Below are 26,272 nucleotides of genomic sequence, written 5' to 3'. Positions count from 1 at the left end.
CCTGCTAAGACACCCTGTGCCTGCAACACGAATCTCGTCTTTATTTCTAAACCATAGAACATGATCTGGAGCAAATTTTCTTTCATGTTACAAGCATCTGCTCTTTGGAATGCAATCCCTGGGACTCTTAAGGAGGACGAGAACAACATGAAATTTAGGAAATGCTTAAAGTCTTCCTTTACGAAGAATAATTTGTCAATAATGTTCGATGCTCTCCCTCAGCATTGATCATCTAGTGCCAAGATGCCCTTCAGAGCATGAGGTTTGTGTTTAAGAAATTGTTCCTACATTTTCTTATTACTGCAGCCTTGCTCCACTTACGTTCTTATTTTAATTCGTTTGTATATACTGTGCATACTGACAGGGCTTATACAACCTACTCTGAAAGGCTCTAGACGATGAGAAGCTTAGGAAATAGCAACGGCACATTTGCATTGCATGGCATTGCCATGGGAATTGGTGCAGGGGGCAGAGTTATAGCAGCAGAAGGCACCAAGAGCATTAGATGATGGCAGAAATTGCAATTCTTTTCACTTAGTTGAAAGAGACCGGCTCACTCTAGAGTATTTTGCTCTTGCTTGAGCACACTTGTCTGACCTCTTTATGCTAAGAAGATGCTCATTATTTTTTTCCCTAGGGATTGTTTGATTATGAGATGTTCTACCATAACAAATCTCAATCGCTGATCCCAATCTACAGCCTTTGCAGTTCAGATCCCTTGGAAAATCAGAAAATGGGTGCGCTAGGATACCACAGAAAGTTCATGATGGGATTCCGGAGCACTCAAGTGAGCCTCGAATTTTCAGATCAGCTCAGCTTTACAGCCTTGACCCAAAAATAACCATCAGTCACTTTTTTTGTGATTGTGATAAAATTTCCCCGCAATCCAGGTCCCAGCATTTGGAAGCGGAGGACTGATCCACACTGGAATAGCAGATATGATATGATAGGTTATTTATAACGTGCTTAATACCCAGAGGCTTCTAAGCGTGGACCCGGGGATCGAACCTGTGTTGCTCCGTGTTGTCTTGCTTCCAAGGCACGTTGCCGCTGAGCAATCAATGTTCCAATCAATGTTCCCAGACAGTCATATATCATGGCAGGATATGTTTAAATAGTCTTACTTCAAGAGAGTAGCAAATGAAAACAGATGCATATTAGACCCTGGGCTCCAACAAAGTGACAGACGCCCCACTGGCTCAAGTTGAGTGACCACGTTAGGTGGCAAGGCATCATCTCCTTTTGAGGGTTTTGCAAAGATGGGACTGCAAAGCAGCTACTACATCAATGCTTACCTCATTTGACAGCAGAGGATTTGCTGGCATCAATATCTTTGACCTAATTGCAATGGAAAAGTTTCACAAATAGGGCAGCAGACTCACAATACATAGGACACAGAAAAGTTAATAATTCCAATGGGGATTGGCCAGGAAGGACTAGCTGGCATTTGGAGCAAAAGTTGGACCATGAGCTAGTTAGATCATGTTCTGCCAAGATTCCTGGACTAGTGCTGGTTTGCACAGTGAGGTACACTTGAGTCATAACGTTTGGGGAAATAGATCTTTGCCCTGGATTTCTGCTCTGTTTGTATTGGAGATATGAAGTGACCAGCATTCCTAAATGGGGAGGAGTGGAGGAGAAACTGCTTTTACGAGCTTGTCATCCCCATCCTCCCTGTTGAGTCTCAGAATGAATGAGAATTGCAGTGGGAACCGCCAATTTGTCATAACACATCAGCAGTAGCCAGACCGTGCATGCTCATCAATGAACCTTTGTTTTTTTGTGCCAGACCAGCCTCATGTGTGCCGCAGCATTTTCTGTATGAACAAAAGCAGCCAGGGAACCGCAGCTGAGATCAAGGCCTATTAATTGGGTTGCTGCATTTCAGCTCCTGCTCTAATAGCCTGCAGGCATTAAATATCTTCCTGAGTCATCCCTATAGTGACAGAGAGCACCCACATATCAGATCAAATATTTCACGTAGCTTCCATGGTGCTTGTAAGCAAGACCACGCAGTGCAACAGAGATTTGAATCCCGGATCCGCACTTAGAAATCGAAGTCAGGTATGGTATTAGGCGCGCTATAAAAACAAATATTACATAAATAAATGAAATAAATAAATTGTTCCCTTCCATAAAAAGAGCAGTCATGATGAACCCTCAAGCTACCAGCATATACCACTTCTGGGTGCCCTCTCGAAGATATATGCTAGAGTAATATTATCTGAACTAGAAGAATGGTGTGAGGCAAACAACATTCTGTCACCAGTCCATGCAGGCACTAGGAAGTCCATATCCGCCGTAGACCAGCATTTCATAACAATGCTGCCCTTACCAGAATATGTTCATCTGAAGAAGCTTCCCTTCTTTGTAGCTTTTATTGATCTACAAACTGTTTTTGACTCTGTCCAAAGAAACCAACTGTGGGCCCTCTTAGTTGACTTAGCCATCGCTCCGTGGCTAATTGACGCTATACGTTTATTGTATTATTGGTTTTCATTATATATAAATGGCATTGCTGATTCATTGAATAACACCAAAGCTGATTAGGAACAAAAAATGTGGGCTTCTTCTTTTCTCTGAAGATGTGATATTAATTGTAAAACCCCTAACTGGACTACAGTTCGAACTTAGCGGTAACTACGAACAGGACTGCGAAAAACTCTCGGGAATCTATAACATCATCGAGACTTGGATGAAGGACAATTGGATGTGCTTAAATGCCTCCAAGACAGAACCTATGATCTTCGGATCTCCTTATGCCAGAAAAAAATATAGTCCACAATACACCGAATTCAAGATCAAAGAGACACAAATAGCTATTGCAGAAAAAGTCAAAACACTAGGCGTTTATCTTCAGGCATCCTTGGGAGCAGAAGCCCACACTGCCTACCTCAAAAGGAATTGCCAATATCATCAGAAACTATTGAAAAAAAATTAGACCCCTGCTGAGCCTACAAAACAGTACTACAATAGCAAGAGCCACAATTCTCTCCCGGTTGGATTACGGAAACTCCTTACTCCTAGGCGCAAGCAGTAAATGTCTAGAACAATGTCAAGTGGTCCAAAATAACGCCATCAGAACAAATCACCAATAAACCCAAGAGAGAACACATCACAAAAGACAGAAAGGACTTACATTGGCTGGCGATCGAGGAACGCATCACATTTAAAGCCATTACCCTAGTACACCGATGCTTATATGGAAAAGCACCGATTTACCTAAAAAAACAATTCATGTGGTACGAATCACATTGCAACTTGAGGTCTAACAAAACTAGCCTCCTCCGAGTTATTCCTGCTAAAAAAGCTAAAGGATTAGGTAGGGCATTCACGACCAAGGCAGTCCTTATATGGAATAAACTCCCTCCTGCACTGAGATTGGAAACCAACCACCTACTCTTCAGGAAGCAACTTAAGACACTTCTCTTTAAATAAAGTCCCTACCTCTGTTAGCCAGCTAGCCCAACACTGTTTCCATTTGTTTGTTATATGTGGCCTTTGGCCTTTCCCGTTTCTCTATTCTCTAGTCTGTCTTTTTGTGAAGCGCTCTGATGCCTGCGGGCTGCAGCGCTATATAAATATATAAATAAATAAATAAATAAATAAACACAGTGTTCATTGAATATTTTTTTCTTCTAGATGCCAAGAAAAAGGGTTATCAATTAATATAATTAAAACAAAGGCAATTACCTTTTCTCTAAATAAGCTGTCTAGCCGTTACCAATTTATACACAAAATCAAGGAGTCTGTTGTTGGGGAGGATGACAACTATGATTATCGAGGGGTACAGCTCCAAAACAGCAAAATGGATAGACCAAGTTGACAAAAGTATGACAACCCTAGCCAGAAGAGACATGGTGCTCACTAACCGTGTACAACCACATAGAATCATGGATGGACCACAACTGGCTATGCCTTAACAGCAAGAAAACAGAGCTAATTATCTTTGGCTCCCACCAAGCGCAAGCCAAATTAACCCCTCAATACGAGTTATTCTGCATTAAGGAACTTCGAATACAAGTTGTAGGAAAGGTTAAGACGCTGGGTATGACCATGGAGGCATCTATGAATGCCGAAGCTCAGGCGCGTATGTGACTAAAAACTGCTTGTATCATCTCAAGCTATTAAGAGCGATAAAACCCTACCTTAATGAAGAGAACTGCACGACCACAGCTAGAGCAATTATACTATCGCGGCTGGACTACGGAAATTCTCTAATGCTTGGTGCAAATAAACAGTGCACCACAAACTCCAGCACATACAAAATAATACCATCAGGATCATCAAGCAGACATCCAAATCTAATCACATTAATAATGGCTTCATTGGCTCAAAGTGGAAGACCGGGTCTTGTTCAAGGCCATGATGCTGGTCCATAAATGCCTCTATGGGAATGCACCAGCATATCTCAAATCAAAAGGTTCCAGATATATTCCAGGCCTCATTAAGATCTGAACACAGAGACCAAATCACAGGAGCCACTCACAAGATATCCAACGGAATGGGTAAGGCCTTCCCCATATGCGCAGCTGTCAAATAGAATAGTCTGCCTGTAGATTCAAGACTAGAAACCAACCATCTGAGCTTCAGGAAAAAGCGGAAAAACTTCCTCATCAAATAACTCCCATAAACTACTTCACTCATAGTTCCCAGCCATTTTGTTCCTTTATAGACTGTCCCGTCTCCACATTAGTCTCTTTATGTCTGTTGAGTCTTCATGAAGCGCCCTGATGCCTGCGGGCGACCGGCGTAATATAAATAAATAAATAACTAAAAGTAAATAAATAAGCGATATTGTAGCGATCTCTTTTGCATACAGTAGAGGTATGCAAAATGCAGGACATTTCTGCTATAACCTATGGGGCTGGACTTTGGGCCCATTCCAACATAGCCTCCTTATTGAAGGAAGATATTAAAATCCTTAAACGCTGAGAGAATCCTTGTATATCGGTTCACAATTTAAGGGCATTGAGAAGTGGTCTTTGAAAAATCTTTCGAACTCTTATGATATGATATGATATGATATGATATGATATGGCATTTATAACGCGCCTATACACAAGTGTTTCAAGGCGCGACGAGGCAAGGGAGGGGGAAACAGGGGAAGACAGACAACGATCCTACTAGGCCAGGTGTCATTCAGATCGTGCAAGTGCAAGGGAGGAGAAGGAGGAGAAGTGCGGGGGGGGAAATGGAAGAGTAAAGTGCAGTACATGGGATAGAGAACAAAACATTAAAAATAACAGTAAGTAAACAATAATGAAGTGCTGCCAGCAGGTGGCAAGTGAAAGAGGTAAGTGAAGACGTCAGTCTCAAGTGCAGGTAGTGGGACCGTAGGGATACAGAAAACAGTCACCAAGTGCAAGGATTGTCAGGAACCGTCTAGTGGGGGGATCAGGCCCGAGAATCGGAGGTGGCCAGGCAACCAGTGCAGTTCCCATGATGGCCAGGGAATCAGCAGGGGAGAAGAGGAGAAAAAGCGGAGGAGAAGAGAAACGTTTTGAGGTGCTTGCGGAACCGAAGATGATTCTCCTCAACTTTCAGGGAGGCAGGGAGGCTGTTCCAGAGGGAGGCCCCAGCGGAATAGAGAGATCTACCACCAGCTCATTGCTTGGAGAAACGACTGACCCTGAGGGAATTGGAGGCAGATGAGCAAAGAGCTCGAGAAGGAAGATATTTAGGAAGAGATAGTTGAAGTTATTGAGGCCCCATGCCCCAGAAGGCCTTGTGGACGATGCAGAGGGTTTTGAACTGTATCCTCGCAGCCACTGGGAGCCAGTGCAGAGATTTCAGTCCCAGAGAGATACGATCCCTGGGCTTCAGGCCAAGGACAAGTCTCGCAGTTCTGTTCTGGATAAGGGCGGAGAGTAGAAGCGGGCAGATTTAGAAAGAGGCTGTTACAATAGTCCAACATGGAGAGAACCAGAGCTCTGGAGACAGTGAGCTTCTGGGGGAAGGAGAGGAAAGGTAGAATACCTCTGAGGAGGTGTAGCTTGTAGTGTGACTTCTTAGAGACGTCAGAGATATGAGGAGAGAAGGAGAGTGTAGAGTCGAAGATGACCCGAGATTTTTAGCCTTGCAGGTGGGAGCAGGAAGGGGGCCAAGAGAGGCCGGCCAGAGTGATACAGGAAAGGAGGGAGTGGGTGTGCCGATGAGGAGAATCTCAGTCTTACTGGCATTAAGGCAGAGGTCATTGGCGGCGCACCACTCTTGGATAGCAGACAGACAGTCGGAGATGAGGGAAGTAAAGGAGGAGGCCGAGGGTAGCCTGAAAATGAGCTGAGTGTCATCCACGTAGCACTGAAAGTTGGGGCAGAGAGCAGCTATGCGGTGGGCCAGGAGTGCCAGGTATTGGTTGAAAAGCCAGGGAGAGAGGTTAGACCCCTGGGGGACACCACAAGTAGAGAAAAAGATAGCAGAGAGGAAAGGCCCAAGTTGAACCTGGGAGGGTCGGTCGGAGAAGAAAGAGGTCAGCCACGCCAGAGCCTGACCGGTGATACCCAGGTTATCACGGAGACGGTTGAGCAGGATGGCATGGTTGACAGCGTCGAAGGCAGCAGAGAGATCGAGCAAGATGAGGACACAAGGGGTGTTTGAGTCAAGGTTGGAGAGCAGGTCTTCACGGATGTTCAGAAGAGCAGTTTCCTTGCTTCTGGCAGCTCTGAAGCCAGACTGATGGTCATGAAGACAGCCAACAGATTCAGTGTGGAGATTCAGCTGGGAGATGGCCAGTTTCTCCAGGAGCTTGTCCAGGAAGGGAGTGATGGAGATGGGGCGATAGTTAGCCGGGCAGGAGGGGTCAGCAGAGGGTTTCTTAAGAAGGGGGTGCACAAGGGAGTGCTTCAGGGCGGATGGGAAGACTCCAGTGGCAAAGGAGTGATTGCAGAAATCAGCAAGGGCAGGAGCCAGGGAGTCAATGTGATCCTTTATGGTTTTGGAGGAACAGGGGTGAACCTGTTTTGACGAGACTTTCATGGATCGGACTTGTCTAGAAACCTCATCAGCGGAGAACAGGGGAAAGGCAGAGAAGGAGGGAGGAGAGGAGGCTGCAGGAAGGTCGGAGGAAGAGCCGGGGAGAGGGGGAGTGAGGGGAAAGGAGGAGAGTGAGGACAGAATGACCTGAGTTTTAGAGATGAAGTGAGAAGCCAGGGCCGTGCAGAGGGCCTGGGAAGGGACAGGAGAGGTAGAGACTGCAGCAGGATTGGCCAGTTCCTTGCAGATTTTAAAGAGTTAAGCCGGGTTGTTTGATACCGAAGAGACGCGGGCTTGGATATGAGCTCTCTTCTTGGTTAGGACAGAGAGCCGGTATTGCCTCTGGAACAGGCGGCAGGCCAGTTTGTCAGAGGATGTACTTGAAGCACGCCATTTCCTCTCGGCCACCCTGCACTTGCATTTGAGGGTGACGAGGTCAGAGTCGTACCAGGAGTTGCACTTGGCTTTGGGCTTCAGGCGGATTCTCATGACGGGGGCAAGGATATCAAGAGTATCAGATATAGCATAGTGGAGCGTGGAGAGGGCTGTGTCAGGGTGAGAGTCAGCCAGAGTGGGAGGTGGGGGTGAGAAGGTGGCGGCGAAAGCCTCAGATGACACGCGCTTCATGGGTCGGATGACCGAGAAGGTGGGTGGCAGTGATGGAGGTGGCTTGTCCTAGGGGGTAGGGAGGGTGTGGTTGGAGGAGAGGAGACAGTGATCACTCCAGGAGAGAGGAGTGGAAAGGGGAACAGAGAGGGGAAGGTCTGACGAGATCAGAACATCCAGCGTGTGCCCTGCGGAGTGAGTCGTGCCAGAGGGGAGAATGGTGAGTGAGAGAGAGTCACAAAGGTCACGAAAGAGTACAGAGGGAGGACAGGCGACATCCAGGTGGATGTTGAAGTCCCCAAGAAGAAGGAGCTGAGAGGTTGAGGCCAGGAGTGAGGAGGAGAGGTCTGCCCACTCAGAAAGGAACCCAGCCCAAATATGGAGAGCACCTGAGAATCAAACACAGCACCGGCCTAGAAAAGTACTTGGATATCCCGTGCTATAAGCACATCAACATTCTGATTATAAAGATACAACTTGGTATTTTACCACTACGTAACTTCAAAACTGAATGGAATATGGAGAATTCTTGGAAATGCACACATTGTGGTGTAGGGGAGGAAGGTATATGTCAATGTATATGTATCTGTCCACTCTATGGATGGCCTATGAGGTAATATTCTAAGCTTTTACTAAATGTGCACAATGTTAGGAGCATGTATGATGCAATTTACCTTATTGAAACTATCACTAATGAGACTGGATCCAAGTAATTAAAAGGTTTTTTTGCGAAAGCTTAGATTTGTTGTCTAAATTATATACATAATACTGCTGCTAATTGAAATCGTATCCCGTTCTCAGTAGGGCGACTAGAGGCACTGCCTATTGACGAGAGCCTGCAAGTCCACTGTTACAGAAACATAAGGGAGTCTTCATTTTAGAAGCAGTGCCAGGACTTTTTTTATTTTTCCATGAATTCATTAATTCTGTGATATGTATTGTTGAATTAATTGCTGTTGTGATCTTTTCTTTATTCTACTGTCGCTTTACAAGATACATGTATTTGCTGGTATGATCATTCTTTTGTTTAAATGGCCATATGATGAAATAAAGTATGTATGAGGATGATTAAGGACCAGAGATTGTGAGGACATTCCAAGCTACCACCTGCAAAGCCACTCCCAATGTGGCAAAGCCAGCACTACTCTATCCACTAACGGTGAGGGGGACATTGCGGGCCACACACACTCCAATCCATTGGCTCTTAACTGTGCTATGTTAATAACAATATCAACTTGTGATAGGCTTTTCCAAACCAGATAAAGTATTACCTGCCCTTACAATAAGAGTAAATACAAAGCAACCTAAGGCCAATATGTTATGGGTTTTTTACAACATCCAGAGATTTCTACAATGCGAAGAGTTCTAATATCATTATGTAACAAAACTCCATCTTTCTAATATCTTTTGTTTCTACCGTAATCTTTGGTGTCCTCACATTTCCACTTTTTTTTAATAAAGAGTAGAGTCTTACATTTGGTCGCACTTACCAATGCATGTAATGTAACATTGTGTGTCTTCTGTAGAGATTCTGCTAAATATAGGGTGTGGGGTTTGACCCAGCATATGTCGCCTTATTTTCCCTGACACTTCTTCTCGGCACAGTGATGAAAGTATATGGATCCCATTGTGGATCCACTGCCAGCCTACCCAAGGACAAAATGAATGGTGAGGTTTGTGGAATTTAGAATAGAGTGTGAGTGTCAAAGGTGAGAACCACCACAAGGGAGAGAAAGGAGTATTGTATTCTGGAGACTGGACAAGCACATTTCTCCTACACCGGCACACATGGATTTGTGGTGGAGCTGGATTCATTCGATACAAAAAAGGTACACACATGCAAAGGGGGCAGTTGCCTATGACTGATAGCAGGTGCATACCTCTGTCAGTGTGCTCACAGGGTCTTTCACTGAGGGATGTATATAACATCAAGACGTTACAAAACTAGCAATCGACAGGGAGAAGCAGGGCCATCCATTGCCACAGGGAACTAAGGTAGACAGTCAACATGACCTCCTTGAGAAAGAAATAGCAGAAAATGAGGATTTGAGGGATAAGAAACTGCTGTGCCTAGTGAACCATGAGGTGGACGTGTATACTCCTTGATTTCTGCTGATCTATCAGACAGCAAGAACATGAAGAAGGTCTTTGAGGTTTGTGTTCATTGGGGACCAGGCTGAAACTTCTGAAAACATTCTTGAGAGTCTCTATGGGCCTAGGATAAGGAAGTAGCCAATGGTGTAGAAACTGCTGTCAGTAAACCACAACGTCACCCAACTCTCTGTGCACCATTTACAACATGTTCACCCTTTTCCTTGCTTCTCCTTTCAGAGACTGCTGATGGTCTGTGCTGTGTACTCACTACTCCCTGCCTCACTCAGTGCACAGTCAACAGAGAAACACAGCCTCTGGAGGCACCTGTAGTGATGCGGCGCAATCAATTTAACTGGAGAGATACAAAAAGGTGAGAGTTGTGATATTCAGTAGATACTATGACCTGCTAGCAGAGCATGGATGTAGGCCAAAGCATGTATTACTTGATGGCCAGAAGCTAACCATCTAAAATGTCCTCCTTAGGCTTCATCTGAACCATGAAGGGACAAGAACCTCCAGTGAAAATGACGACTCCCTCTTAAGTTATGGCCTCAGACAAAGCATCGCCTCGTACATGTCACTAGTGGGAGATGACCGTCCATCTTATCCCAAAAACAAGAAGAAGGATCGTCGAAGTCAAGTGATAACCGGGGCAACCAGGAGGAGTGTTCAATTAATGTCAGAAGAGGACTATGAACTGGAGCTGCCATCACCCTAGGATAATAGAGAGGTGTGGACATAACCAATGCATGTCCTTAACTAGAGATGGACAAAGTCAGAACTCCTGAAACACCTTCATGAATCCCGTTGAGGAAAGGAAGGTCTCTCTAAAATAAGCATAAACTATGAATTGCAGAATCTTCCTATTTTGAGAACATTTTAAAATATATCACTCATGACCCTTTTCTCAAAACATGTTCAAGCTACGAATATCAAGAGATCATTCTTCCTATCTATGTATCTTCCACATTTTCAGATGTCACTCTGTGTATCGTCCACCTTTTGAAATGTCACTTCTTCTGTGTTTCTTCCCGTTTTTATGATGTTTCTCCTTGTACATTTCCTTTCATCTTTAGTTGTCGCTCCTTCCATGTATTGTTCCCCTCCCTGGTTGTTGCTCCTTTTATGTATGCTCACCCTTTTTAGTTTTGGCTCTTTGGTGGAGCTGTTGCTGTCAGTGCCCAAAAGGGCTGTCTAATGTAAGGGGACTTTTTCTGGATAGAGCCAGTGTTTGCAGAACATTGGTTCTTTGATTGCCCAAGGGCACACCGTTCCACAAACATTCTGGAAGAGCATTCACCTTTCTCCATTCTTTAAGGGTAGGAGGTGCCGTACAGGTTGGCCTGTTTTCCAGATCAGCTATAAATAGAGCACGCGCTGCAGAATTATTCTTAATGTTGTGGGGATCATACACAACAACGCGCGTGATACAAGAATGTAAATAAGGGGATAGAGAGTTTTTGCCGCAGGAGATTTCATCAGAGTACAATTCATCAATGTTTTTTTATGGATTCTGCCCCAAATATATGTGGGGGGGGGTGGTATCAGGCTAATAACTGCTGTAGGAGGGTTAAGGGGGTGGGTTGCAGGAGGGTTTGCTGCAAAATCTACCAGTAAAAAAATCAATTTGATGAAATGTTTTCGAGCAGATCACGTAGAACCGAAATAAGCACCTTAGGGTGGGGGGTCTACCATTCTGATGTGTAGGCCTTCCCCAGATTCCGATGCATTGAGGTTGGGGTTTCATGCTCTACAGCAGTCAGAAATTGGCCTTTAATTGAATATAGGACACACTCACAGATGAGCCAGTCACCGCAGAATAGGTCTTTCTGGGATAGCCGAGAAGCAAGCAGACAGTTCTATAGTTTTGAGTCCCCAAAGAGGTGGATTATGGAGCACAGGCTCAGGTTTTCCTTCGGAGTTTAAGATGGTGATCACCAATCTGAAAAGTGCAGGAGAGAAAATATTGATGTTCTTCTGCTCTAAGGGAGGTGGTTAACACTGCGTCACAGAAACTAGCATGTTCTGAGCAGAATGGTCTAAGGGAGGTGGTTAACACTGCGTCACAGAGACTAGCATGTTCTGAGCAGAATGGTCTAAGGGAGGTGGTTAACACTGCGTCACAGAAACTAGCATGTTCTGAGCAGAATGGTCTAAGGGAGGTGGTTAACACTGCGTCACAGAAACTAGCATGTTCTGAGCAGAACGGTCTAAGGGAGGTGGTTAACACTGCGTCACAGAAACTAGCATGTTCTGAGCAGAACGGTCTAAGGGAGGTGGTTAACACTGCGTCACAGAGACTAGCATGTTCTGAGCAGAACGGTCTAAGGGAGGTGGTTAACACTGCGTCACAGAGACTAGCATGTTCTGAGCAGAACGCTCTAAGGGAGGTGGTTAACACTGCGTCACAGAGACTAGCATGTTCTGAGCAGAACGGTCTAAGGGAGGTGGTTAACACTGCGTCACAGAAACTAGCATGTTCTGAGCAGAATGGTCTAAGGGAGGTGGTTAACACTGCGTCACAGAAACTAGCATGTTCTGAGCAGAATGGTCTAAGGGAGGTGGTTAACACTGCGTCACAGAGACTAGCATGCTCTGAGCAGAATGGTTTAAGGGAAGTCATCAACACCAGGTCACAGAAACTAGAATGTTTAAGGGCGAACAGTAGGGAAACATTAATGGTACAATATTAGACTACATAGTGTACATTTATGTGTATTGTGTTTTTATTTCAGTTTTTTTTTTACAAATTGGAAATTTGAGGATAATGGAGATAATGAGATTTTTCCCAAAATGTTCAGGCAAGTGCTGAAGACAGGATGAGATGCCCAGTCTCAGACCTCCAGACCATTGACCGCACGCCTGCCCGCCCGCCATCCTCCTCTGTAAACTGTCTGAATGTCCATACCTAGACCTGTGTTCTAAACGATACACTGCACGTCCTTCCCAACCTGCTCCTTTTCTGTGCATAAATGATTGTTCACATCTAAATCTATCATATCCAAATGTGAAAATATTATGTATTTTTGTGGGATAAAAGATCCTGAATTGAACACAGAATGACATCTATATAAAGTCTCAGAACTCCAAACCATCTCATTCTCCGTTACATGCTGTATGTGATAACGGTTGACTGATGTTGATGCATGACACGGTAGCATGATGTCATGTTGACTGTTGTGGGCGTGCAACCTGTGTGAATGCTCTCAGTGTGTCAATAATACAGTAAGTAAAATTAACAGCAAGTCTCTGGACAGTAGCACAGCATGAGCCAGAGAAGCAACGAGCCATGAGCGACCCCCTGAAGCGGAGCTCTTCAATGTTTCCACCTGTTAACAGATGTGGGCCTCAACAGTGGCTCACTGCATTCCGGGGTCACTATTGTTGGCTCTATCTACTTGCTTTCAAGTTCAGCACAGTGACTGATGGCATCCTGGCAGCATCACTGCAAAGGTCTACTGATCCTAGGGGGCAGACATGGGCTTAGTGTCCCATATTGCAGGGAATAAAGGGCTTGAAAGTTCCATCTGCTTCTCCTTAATTCTGCAGGTTCTGACGGCGTGGCGATGGCCATGGCAATGCAGAGTTACAAACTCCGGTGCCTGACTTCCCGCGCCACCAGGACTTGTAATGTCCCGGTGGCACCGGGAAGTCAGTTGCCGGATGTGGTATTACGGGGTTGGAGGCAACTCGCCGGTCGCACCGCCGGGTTACCACCAACCTCGTAATGATGCCTCATGACCTGCAGGACCAGGTTTCTGCTCATGCCTGCTCCCACTACTTCCTAGCCGGCCTCGTGATCATTTCACCATGCCCCTCCCCCGTAAGCAGGCCTGCGACTCAGGGACACTGCGCAGGGTCCCCCATAACTGTATCTGACACCTGAACAACATGCGTATAAAAAATCGTCAATAACTCAGGAAATCTACATGCGAACCCCCATAAAACGTTCCTGCACCCTCCTACACTACTTATGAGCACCGCTAAGTTACATCGGCACCCCGATTGAGTACACGCACCCCTAAATCTGACATGCAAACCCACCTGCGTGCTGAAAATCTTACGCGCAAGTGTACTTACGACTGCCTTCGGGTGGCAAATCGTTTGGAGGGCTTGCGTGGCCATTTTTCAGCTGAGACATTGCGCGATCGAATCCATGAATAGGTCTTGTGCCACGGAATAGTGGGTGTGCAAAGGTCAGCCTGCAGTCCGTCCCTCGGAATGCCAACTTTTTTGCATGTTCTTGCCCATGTTTAGTGTGTCGCCCCCTTCCAGGCCCTCTGCGCAAGCCACGCCCACGCTTTGCTTGGAGTCTCGCGCAATGCCCTTGACAGCTCGCACAGACATGCCGAGCCAGCGCAAACTCCACACAAGTCCAAAAACTGTTCTGAGCGTTCGGTTCCATGAATCGGTAAAGATAGATTTGCGCGCAGTTGCGCTGCAAGTACCCAATTTTCCGCACAGATAATTCCATGAATCGGGCCCATAGTTTGTAGGTGTTGTTTAGTTATTTGCCCACCCATTGACTGCCCATGGCAATGCTAATCCCTATGGCTATTCCCACGCAGTTCCTGCTCCTTCCCACCCTCCCCACCCACACATCTCTTCATGGGAACTCTTTGATTTCCCTTTTTTATTCAAGCCTTACTATCAAACTGTGCACTGGCAGTGCATGACATAATTGGATTTTAAATGCTCTACTGGTGTAATAGAAATATATTGAACAGGTCTGCCGTCAGCCACATGATTTATACGCACTCTGCATGTCCTTCACTGAAGTCCTGTTAAAAACAAGCATTGGCAAAGCCAACAGTAAAAAAAATATTTTTTGTGTATAAAAAATAGGCATTTGCCAGGCACAGCCATTAGATGCCCAGGTACTCGCACCATTTTGCACATGCTACCATCAATAGTCATTTAATACCACTGGGGCAATGCCTAGCAAGTGTTTTTCCAATGCCTACACAAAAGCCTGAACTATTGCCATTGCCAATGCTTGTTTCTAAAGGGGATGAGCTGCCCTATCAGGGCTGCAACCATCTGAACATTTTTCCTTTACTGCAGAAACACAGTACGCAAAACTGCGGCCATGTAATAATGATCTCGGAAGGATAGCTCAAGGGCAACATGCTCGCCTTGGAAGAAAGCAAACACAGGTCCGATCCCCGGGTCCGCGCTTAGAAACCTCTGGGTATTAAGCGCCTTATAAATAACCTATCATATCATATCCACTCCCTCTCCCACAATCAGTCAGTAAAAGATAGCATCTACTGAAAACTGAATATGTGCTGGCCCAGTGAAGGGGATTGTGGCACAACTAGGTGGCCACAAGGTCACTAGCCAAGTGAATATTTTTTAATTATAAGCGAGTTGCGACATCAGAATGACCTTCTTATAAGAAAATATAACACAAGCATCAAAAATGTATTGTATATATTTGTACCGAATTGAATAGCTTTGTGGTTATTCACTTGGATGGAATTACTTTGTGGCAAAGTGAAATATGTATATACAGTCACGGCACTGTAGTAAAGTTGAGTATCGAGATACATGGAAATACCATCAGGCTAGAGGTGGGGGGCAGGTGGGCAAGAAGACACCATGTGAAATGTGGGAGTTGGAGGGGGCTACGGATGAAGTTTAGAACTCGAAGCACGCACATTTTTCTGGTAGCTGAGGTTATTCAATGGGATACCCGCAGCTACGCGACATCGGATATGGAAGTGCATCATGGAGACAAGTGTTGGGGGGAATGGGAGAGGGCTGAGGAGGTGAGGAGGCCTTGATCGGAGTGGGGGGAGCAGGCACAGGTGAGGGCGGCACTTGGTGTGTGCCAGCGAGGGCAAGAAAGCATTTTTTTATATCATTTTTCCAGATAACTGCAGCTATATGTAGTACCTGGTTATTATACCCATGGCTATGGGGGAAATTATAAAAAATATATATAGCAGAGAAAGCAGCCCTATTTTCTGATATCCTCAATGAGTCCTTGCCACCGGGGGAGATTGTGGACCGATTTGTGACACTACTGGGGGTTTTCTCCAAGACCTTCAGGGCTCCCTGTAAGAGGAATGGGAAGGCTCCATCTATAGGGTGGTTTGAAAATGCTTGTAAAACTGCCAAGAGTGATCTGTTGTTCTTTAAGCGCTGGTGTGCTCCAGAAGTGAGATTGCCCTCGCTAGAGCTAATTATCGGGGGGGAGCTCAAGAGAAGAAAAATGGAGGTTGAAAGTAAAGCCCGTGAGGGTTTCTTGGATGCATCCAAACGTAACGATCAGACGGCGTTTTGGGACTTTGTGAAAGGGGTAACTCGGGGACCATAAGGGAAAGGTGCAGTGGCACCCATGTGGAGGAGGAAGCATGGCTAGAGCATTTTTGGAATTTGTTTAGGGGAGGTAATGAAGGGGTTGGATTAGGTTTGTGTCATTCATCTCTGAAGTTTAGGCTGGAGGATGTGGCCAGAGCAATTAGCCAATAAGCACATAATCGTGCCCCGGGCCCCGATGTGATCCCCTCCGACCTATTCCAGGACCCCATTGATTTATGGGTACCACTTCTTACCATAGTGTCTAATGCCTTTATGGAGTCGGGCAGTTACCCTCTGTCCTGGAAAAAAGCCATTATTTACCCCATTTGCAAGAAAGGGGGTGTAGCGTGTCCGACCTCATATAGACCAATATCCCTCTTGGACACGTCTTTCAAGAACTTTGGGAGAGTTCTGTTGGGGTTAATTGAATCTTGGCTCTCAGAGGAGTCCGTTTTGTCCGACGTACAGCTAGGTTTTCACCCCGGGTTTGGCACGATGGAGCAGAGTCTCAACCTGTACCTGTTGGTGGCAAATTCAGTCTTTTACCCCGCGTTTATGGACCGGAGCACGGCCTTCAACAAGGTAGATAGATCTAAACTTTGGGCCGTACTCGGGTCTTTGGGCTGCCCGTGGGACATCTTGAAGGTCTTGGTAGAGATCTACAGAAATAATGAGGCCTGTGTTCGCAGTGGCCCTGGGGGGTCATTGCACAGTTCGTTTTAATGTAGGTTATGGTGTCCGTCAAGGGTTCGTCCTTGCACCCATCTGCTTCTGTTTGTACATCAATGGGCTTTCCAAGGATCTGATGGAGACAATGGCAGGTTTTGGAGGGTCGCGCTTTTCCTGTGCTGGCTTACGCGGATGACATTGTGTTGCTATCCAGGACCCCAAGAGCCCTGCAAATCCTTATATCTGCTTATGAAACTTTTATGGGAAACTTGGGGTTGAAGATAAACACCAAGAAGTCGGCCGTAATGGCTTGCATATGTAGTAAGCGCTCAGCAAAAATGAGGCCCGTGCTATGTAACAGAGAAATCATCCCCAGGGTGAAGGATTTTGACTACCTTGGGATTAGGTTCTCTGAATCTCTAACAGGGAAGGCAGACTTACAAAATCGATCAGCTAAATTTACCCAAAAGGTGGGGGGAGTTTCACCCTTTCATTCGCGTTTTGAGGGCAATCGGCTGGATGCCGTGATGAAGGTATATTTGGCTCAATCGAAGGCTGTCACCTTGTATGGTGCACCGCTATGGGGCATCCAAAAGGCATTCAAGTAAAGGAGAATTTGTTTTTCAGGAGATTACTGGGGCTTCCAAACTCCTCTGCCTGTATCTCTATTCATAGAGAGCTGGGCATAGAGTTCTGGGAGGGCCAGTGGGCCATAGCCCCGATTATTTTCTCAGTGAGAATTTGGGGAAATGAACGAGCCACACTTTGTCACTTCATAATTAGGGCCGTTATGGCCAGGGTTGGCTGGAAAAAAATTCCCTGGCTTGATTACATCGATAAGGCACTGCTCGGGGGGACACAAGATCTATCTCCCCATCAGATGCTTTACTGACCAAAATCCAGCTCAGAAATTATAAATCTTTATTGGGGGAAGGGTTCATAGCAAAGAGATCCCTTCAGGAACAATTGCTAATTGCTGACAGAGAGCACACGGTAATTAGCCGGGCTAATGAAATACAACCCTACTTACTTTGGGCTGCAACTGGGAAGGATCGCTGGCTAATTACCTGCACAAGGTTTGACTGCCTCCTCCTGAGGAGCAATACAGTCAACTGGAATGGCTATCCGGGCTAGGCGGCCTGCCCAGTGTGTGGCTATCTAAAGGAAGTCGTGGCCCACCTGCTATTGTTCTGTCCGGGTTATAAGGGGATTCGTCGAGCAACTCTGCTGCGAGTTCTAAGGGAGGCCAATATTTGCCTTTACAGACCCGGTCTTTTGTTTCTCCTTAGCGCTGATACTGTTCTAACTGCATGGGCACTGCTTTCGTTTTTGAAGAGAGCTATGCACCTTAGGGAGTGGTTCCTAGGCGAATAGGTTTCATTTGGCTTCTACTATTGTTCCACTGGCCTGTCGAGGAACGGGACTCTTGTCCCTAGCACCCTGTTATCTTATGCTGCTTGAGGGGAAGGTCTTTAGCCTATCATTCGCTATATTTGCTGTAGGTATTTTTGTACTATGCATGTTTTTGTAAAACTTGTGGCAAACACATTGGCCCTCATTACGACCCTGGCGGAAAGTGACAGACCGGACCGCCACAGCGTAAATAGCATTTCCGCCATTGCACGATGGAGCAAAGTGCGGCCCATTCCGACCCATCGGGCACGAGCACCACGGCATGGCGGAAGTGCAAAGTCCGCGATGGCGGAAATGACCCCAAAACGGCCCACACCGCCGCCGTACTGCGCCCTAGGTGCAATACCGCCACCCATCTTAGCGGACACCGCAGTGAGCGCCAACCGGAAAGTACGGTGACCGGAAATATACGGAAACGGAAGTAAAAACATGGGCCCGGAACGGGAAACATCCCGCCGTACACCTATAAAACCACAAAATCCACACAACCACTAAATACACCACCCTGAGACACACCCCAACCCGTCATCCACCCTAGCGAAACCAAGAAAAATGGGAAAAGTAGCGAAGAAAGCGTGCGACCGCAAGCGGCAGGTCCACTTCTCCCGTGAGGAACTCACCGTGCTAACAGAGACCCTCCAGGAGAATGCCGCCGCCGTCTTCTCCACGCAAATGACCAGGACGGCACTTGCGAACAAGAAGGCCATATGGGCTCTGGTGGCACAGCGGGTAAGTGCGGTGGGGACCGCACCCCGCAACCCACAGCAATGCAGAAAGCGATGGGACGACCTGCGGATACGCGTCCGGAGCATACTTTCTGCCAACCGCAACATTGCCACAGCCACAGGGGGAGGATCGGAATCACCCATCAAGTTGACCCCCTGGGAAGAAATCTGTGCCTCCACCATTGGAATGGAGAGTATAGAGGGAGTCGGAGGGATGGAGAAAGGAGTGCAGACATCCGAAGAATCAGGTAGGTGGCCCAAATAAAACAATGCCAAATCCACAATGTCCAATCATGTGAAGTACCATGTGTCCACATAGTGCAACAGAAACACATGGCCAGGAGGACGTCCACACACATTGGCCTGATAGCGCACTTTAAAACACACAATAAATACATAAATAATTAAAAACCCCAAAAACACCCACTACACGTGCAGCAGGCACACCCTAACTGCAGGCTGCCAAACAACTGCACCCTCACTCCACACACAAATGAAACCACCTCCAAGGCCCCGACCCAAATCACCCTCAGGTACCACCCCAATGCATGTGATACAATGCCATTCCAATTCCCACAGACCCATTAATAACCCTCGCCCTCCTTTACTCCACCACAGGGTCCGATCCAAACGACGAGCTTCAGGACACCCCTACCAGCACACCTGCAAAGAGGGCCAAGGCCAACGGCCAAAGACCCTCCACCTCAGCTGCACGCATCAAGACACGGCAGCAGCACAAATCAGGTGGCAGCACAGAGGAGGGAACATCAACAGGCACCCCAGCAGCCAGCATGCCCACAACAGCAGCACCACAGGTCCCCCCAATGGATGCCACAGAAGGCACTGCCTCTGGTGGCAGCAGCACCATAGGTGACACCCCATTGATGGCAGCATGCTCCGACACAGAAGACGGGGATGTCGAAGTCAGATCCATCCATGACTTGTCCCAATCCCCCTGTCTGTCCCATCCCGTACAACATGAGGATACCACGCAGGGGCACCCACAAGACGACGACTGGCCATCCCCCACAAGCCCTGTGGCAGGGCAACATGAGGCGAACAGCCCCTCTGTGACACCACCGCAAATGGCCATGGCCCAGCAGAGGCAACAGTCCCTCGACCAGTTAATCGTGCAACAGCAGCAACTGGCCACGCTCCTCAAGGACCATGCCGATGAATGTGGGGGCACTAAGACAGACATAGAAACATCAACTGAGACACTTAGGGCAGAAATGGAGAGAAGTACAGAGACACTAAGGGCACAAATGGAGAGTAGCACCGAGAGCCTGAGAGTCCAAATGGAGAGAAGCACCGAGAGCCTGAGGGGGGAACTGCATGCGACGTCCAAAGACGTATGTGCCGAACTTGCCGAAGTGCGCCGTGTGCTCACTGAGCTCTCACAAACCCTTAGGGACATGCATGGACGTGAGCAGGCAGAGACATCATCCGTTGCAAGTTCCGTCCAGGGCAGCCCCCAACGTAGATCTGGGAGGAACCTGCGCTCCACAGGCAGGGGTGCCCCTGATACCCGCAGAGGGGGCTTGCAATAGCGACTGCCCACTGACAATGAGCATCTTTGGACACTGGTGTTCGGGGGGGAGGTAGGAGGGTGGAGGGGGTGTGTTGGGCTCACTTGGGTGGCGGGTCGATAGGGTGTTCAACATGATATCACATATGCCATAAACAATGCACGATCAACCAATGAGATGTGTGGACAATGATCTTTGTGTACTAGGCCATCATAGGCGTACAGTCCATATTGTGCATGTACCAGACACACACAGTGCCACGAGTACCGTGTCCATGTATCAGCCACCAGGCGTGAGTGCTAGAAGCATGCATCAATGAGATGCTGACGAATGTCACGGCCCTCCTGTGCCTCGCGGACTCCTTGAGGTGCTGCCACATCCCCACCCTCATCATGACCATCCTCAGGTGCTTGCAGTTCTGCGTCAGGGGGCATGGGCACATTTCTACGTACGCACATGTTGTGGAGCATGACACATGCCATCACCATCTTTACAACCTTCTCATGGCGGTACAGGAGTGCCCCGCCAGACCTGCTGAGGCAGCGGAAACGAGTCTTCAGTAGGCCGAATGCCTGTTCTATGACTACACGGGTACGTGAGTGGGCATGGTTGTAGTCCTCCTCATGCTGGTCCCGTGGGTTCCGGACTGGTGTGAGGAGCCATCTCTTCAGTGGATATCCAGCATCACCTGTATGTGGACGATAAACGTATAATGTGGAATGCCATTGCTACGTACGCACACACCCCCCCCCTTCCTGCCAGGTCATTGCCGAATCACATACCCCACATCATCATGCATGAAATGAGACTCACCGAGTAGCCAGGATCTGTTCCCTGCGTGTCGCTCCATGTAGCGTAGTATTGTAGAGTTCCTCAGGACCATAGAATCATGGGTTGATCCAGGGAATCGGGCACAACAATGTGTAATGATCCTGTTGGAGTCACACACCATTTGTACATTCAGAGAATGAAATTGTTTTCGGTTGCGGTACTGGGCCTCCATGGCATGTGGGACGACCAATTCCACATGGGTGCAGTCGATGGCACCAATGCAACCCGGTATGCCGGCAAGTGCATGGAATCCCACTTTTGTGTTGGTAATTTCCTGCTCCGAGCGTGGTAGAGAGATGTAGTCGTCTGCGTGCTGCAGGAGGGCATCGAGCACTTGCAATAGTGTCCGTGAGAACAGTGGCTGAGAAATGCCATGCAACTGTCCGACTGTGTGCTGGTAGGTGCCTGTGGCCAGGAAGTGGAGTACAGACACCACCTTCAGTAGGGGTGGGATGGCGGTTGGGCTATCTATCATGCTGACAAGGTCAGCCTGTGTCATGTCCACGATGGAGGCTATGGTGTCCCGGTCCAAACGGTAGAGGGTGTGGATCTGCTCATCAGTGAGGTTGAACGGATGTGCTCGGAGGCGTGGGATTGCGGGCTGCCTGCGTGGTGGTAGTGGCTGTGCTGGCGGCCCTTGCTGGCCCTGCCTTGCCCTCCTCCTCCTCCTGCGTCTCCTCCGTGCGGCCGGTTGTAGTTGGTGTTCGTCTTCTTCTTGGAGTTGGAGTACTTGCAGTGCTATCAGGTCCCCCAGGGCCAACATCGCGAGTCCTGCCGGTAGCATTTCGGAGTGGGTGTGGTTGTGGGAGGAGACTGGGTGTGCAATTTATGTGTTTTCAGGCTGTATGGCCTCCACCTGTGGTGATTCATTCCACCTGTGCAAGCTGCTCTCCCCTTTGGCCGAGCACGTCCCGCACACAACGCTGCACTTGGACGCATGGCATCTTGCAATTGCAATCATGTATTTGTACCCGATGGCCGTGTAACATTGGTTGATATGTTCATTCGGCTATGGTCCCATTGTTTCACATGCAATCTTTGCAGTCGCGAACAGACTTGTGAGGGGTCAGTGGAACGTAGTGCTCGAGTAACGGTGGGCCCTCATGCATCACTGTACCGAGTTGCAACGACGGGCGGGGCGTCCCATTTGTGAGTGAAGGCAGTTGCCATTTTCACACACAGCCGCTCTAGATGGATTAATTTGTGATTTCAAGCGGCCACAGATGCCTTTTCGACGTGATGTTGCAAATGAGGAATTCGAAGGGCGGCGCTTTCGGTTATCAGCTAGCGGCGAGGAGATGCCCACAGGTCTGACTGCAAATATAACGTTCTATTGTTCAATGTCCTTGAGACAGGGGCCATGGCGAGGATGCAATGATTGATATGAATAGTTTGGGATGCGCAATTCTGTTCTTTTTCTTTTCTTTTGGTTGACAGGTATCTCTTCCCCTTTTGCCACTGCCATCTGTATGCCACTCCTGCAGATGGCTTTTACTCCCGACACCTGCTGCTTCGTGTTAATCAGTGGAGCAGCATTACGATCTTATGGGTGGATCGCCAATGGGCCACATGCCCTTACGCAGTACTAGTGGCTCGGAGCAACATTTCGGCCTTTCAGCTGGACTAGTGCCTCCCCATTGGGACGGCCCTGCGGTACTGTGCGCTTCCATGTTGCCTTTTCGTACGTGAATGTGGCTCTGTGTACCATGAAGGAACAGGGCGTCACACAAGAAGTAGCTGGTCATTTCTTGCGGATGCAGCCCACAATGGTGAAATGTGTTTTGGAGTTCATGGCCTAATGGCTGTATGGCCTTGGTGATTTTGTTGTGCATTAAATTTCTATTCTGATATGGGCCGTGTAGCGTTCTTCTTTGCAAGTGATGTGGCATATTCCTATTTGGGGAGCGATGTATTGTGAGGAGATCTGCATTGGGTTCCAGCTTCGGAGTATAGTTGCGTGGTACTGTGCTGGGCGCGTTTGCCTACGAAGCCCAGTGAGGTCAGGGTTGAGGGCTGCCAATATGACTGTTTAAATGATGTCATGCTCAGGGGCGGGGGATTAGGTTCTGTGTAACAGATGCCGGTCAGCCAGGTGGACTGGTGGAATGATGTGATTTTCGGAATGTTGCTGGTCACAGGTGCCTGTGTTTGTGTGCGTTTCTTGGTGGGGGACTGTGGTCATGTCCATTGGAATAGCTTCTGTATTCGTGCCATCTGTGCCCTGCAGCTCCCATTGGGCCCTCTTGAGATTCATTTGTTCGTTGGCATGCATGGGTGACTTGTACATTTCACTGGTTGCATTGTGACTTCATTGCACCTACGGGGAGTTGTACTACGTGGGCAGGGAGCGGTGTACAGGCACTCAGTTGGGCTGTTTACGGTTGATTCGCGATGCCGTACTTCTCGCCATGGCGGAATGGTACTTTCCGCCGTGCTTGATGGCGTTAGGTACATGTCCGCTAGGGTCGGAATTTGCGTACCCTTGCGCCATGGTGGTTTTTGCGGTTTGGCATGGCGCGCGCGCGCATACTTGGTGCAGTTAGCGTTGGCGTTCACTACGGTGTCGCTAATGGCATCGTACTTTGCGGTGACGGGTCATAGTCGCACCGAGCGCTATTCGATGGCGGTATTGCATTTCCGCCATCGTTTTTCGATTTCCGCAAGGGTCGTAATGAGGCCCATTGTGTGGAATTTTAACTGGTGGGATTTTAACGATTGTATTGAACTGTGATCATTGTTTTTTGTGTTTAATGGATTTTCAATCCGAATGACTGACTATATATATATTTGTACAGCTACAGTGAGGTAGGGGATGAAAAATCACTAGCCATGGCCAAAGGCCTGATAGTGTTTTAAACTATGGAGTAGGCACAGGCAAAGGCCATGGCTAGTGGCCTGGTAGTGTTGTAAACTATACAGTGGCCACCACTGAAGGTCGTGGCCACTGGCCCTGGCCGGTGATGTGGTAATGTTGTAAAATATACACTGGCCATGGCGGCGCAGAAAGAAACCATGGTATAAAGAAACCCATGAAATTCTATGAATAAAATTAAGTTAAAGTTTAGTTAAGGTGACCAGATTTATTGCAACAAAACCCTTAAAACTGAAATTCAGTGTATTTGGTAGGTTATGACCGGCTTAACTCTGGGTGTTCCCGTTGCAAAGCCCATGAGCACATACACATTATAAGTAAATGGATTCACAGTGGCATATAAAATGACATTATGAGGGGCCATAGCATTATGGAGGACATCAACGGGAAAGCACCAAGTTGGGCCGTTCATGATTCCCAAATGCGCTGAATTTCAAGGGTTTTGTAGCAATAAAATTGGGCATCTTAACTAAACTTGGAAGTTTGTTCAGTTAATGTCTATATGGGTTTGTTTGGAGGTGGGTAGGGAGAATATGGCATGGAAACCCATCATTTAAAAAAATGAAATGATTGACACAAAGTAATTTCATCTAAGTGACTACCCACAAAGTAAGTCAGTTTGATGAAACAACGTAGAACACAATATAGTATTAAGTTATATGAGCAATGGTTACATGATTGCTTTACACACAAAGTTTTTTTTTTTAATCAGACTGTGAACACAACAGGGCCGCTCATCACAATCCAGCGTACATAGACACAACATATCGCACTGGTTTAATGTTAAGCGTCAGAACGAGTTTTGTGAAAGGACACATTCTAGGCTTGTTCTGAAGTGATCTTTGACGCTTTTCAAAGCAGCCTTGCAAAGATCAGAGCCCCTTATCCGATGGGTTTGCACGCACATCTCGTCTCTTCTTTGGCCCCTCCTCCTGGACCCCCAGGGCTAGTGAGTCAGGTCACAGGCTACCATGAAGTGGCCGTGCTGTTGCGATCCTGTGACAAAGTGCCGGATTGTGCATTTCGGATTGAATCTGACCCTGTTAATGTCACCATCAAACAGCAAAACAATTCATAAAAGAGTAGTTTGGGGAAGATAACAATCAGTGCCATTTTCACATCCAGCCCTCCTTTGTAAAGCAAGACAGCACAAAAACATGTGCAGTCATGCAATGTATGAAAGGAGTGTGGCGAATTCTCAGGACGGGAGGGTCCCGGTTTATTGTATATGATATGATATGATAGGTTATTTATAATGGACTTAATACCCGGAGGTTCTAAGCGCGGACCGGGGGATCGAACTTGTGGTGCTCCTTGCCGTCGACGCAAGACGAGCACGTTGCCCCTGAGCTATCCTCCCGAGGGTATGTCAATCGAAATGTTCAAAATTCTTACATCACGAACACATATTTTTTCTGAAGGACAATCACAAAGACAGCACTCAAATGAAGAAGAATCCCGAGTAGCACACAACCAAGTGGACCAAATGTCATGCTTTAGGGGAAGTGACCCTTCAGATAGCTGAGTGCCGGAGGATGCATCTTGGGGACGTCACCACACTTTCCCCTGCAGTCAGCAAGGCTACACTGTGTTCAGATTCACTGCAAAAGATATAACACCACACGCTGTAATACTCGCAATCCTCTTGATCACAAGAAATATGCTGCACAGAGAACGGCGAGTGTGGATTTCCTGCAATACTGCATGCCACATTTCTGAAAAGGAGCAGAATTTTTGGACATTTTTAAAATTCAATTCCTGCTCTCAGTTTGTGGCTGAAAATGGTTTGTGTACCGTACTGGGTTCTATCACTGCTGCATGTTTTTCTCTTCTCTTTCCTTCCCCTCAACAAAGTACTCAACTATTCTGCATGCGCCTTCTAAAACCAACCTAGATCCTTAACACATACTGTGCTAATCGCGGTGCCCGGGATCAATCCCGTCTAATGGTTAGTCTAACGAAGGCCACTTATCCATGTGTAATATTTATATGAAGCGCGCTAATCAGCACAACTGAAGGGTAGAACCTAAGACTGCATTAATTGGGCATTGAAACAGGGAATTTATGGCCTTGAGAACGACCTTGCGCCGAAACACGTGTCGGCTGGACATATCAATAAACCAGCAAACAATCTATCCAAGGACATTTGTGACTATGCTTATTTAATATTATTTGGCCAGTGTGCGGATCTACAGTACTAACCCACTGTTTAGACTAGATCGTTAACACTGCGGCCTAACGTCTCCATACCC

General features: G+C 47.3%; 2 protein-coding genes across 5 annotated transcripts in view; one reads left to right on the top strand and one right to left on the bottom strand.

Moving 5' to 3' along the window:
- Positions 1 to 12,766, top strand: part of SLA (Src like adaptor) — a 142,191-nt gene extending 129,425 nt beyond the window's left edge. For all 4 annotated transcript variants that reach the window (XM_069621658.1, XM_069621656.1, XM_069621657.1 and 1 more), the window contains 2 exons: positions 9,913 to 10,045; positions 10,159 to 12,766. In XM_069621658.1, coding sequence (XP_069477759.1) covers positions 9,913 to 10,045; positions 10,159 to 10,393 — 368 coding nt within the window. In that variant the 3' untranslated portion in view covers positions 10,394 to 12,766. The remainder of the gene's footprint in view (positions 1 to 9,912; positions 10,046 to 10,158) is intronic.
- TG (thyroglobulin) overlaps positions 1 to 26,272 on the bottom strand; it is a 1,030,738-nt gene that overhangs the window by 393,350 nt on the left and 611,116 nt on the right. The gene's annotated exons all lie outside the window — the stretch shown is intronic.

This window comes from Ambystoma mexicanum, chromosome 5q (genome assembly GCF_040938575.1).
Source record: "Ambystoma mexicanum isolate Mex_15411 chromosome 5q, UKY_AmexF1_1, whole genome shotgun sequence".
NCBI classification, from domain to species: domain Eukaryota; kingdom Metazoa; phylum Chordata; class Amphibia; order Caudata; family Ambystomatidae; genus Ambystoma; species Ambystoma mexicanum.
This window is presented reverse-complemented; position numbering and strand designations above follow the sequence as displayed.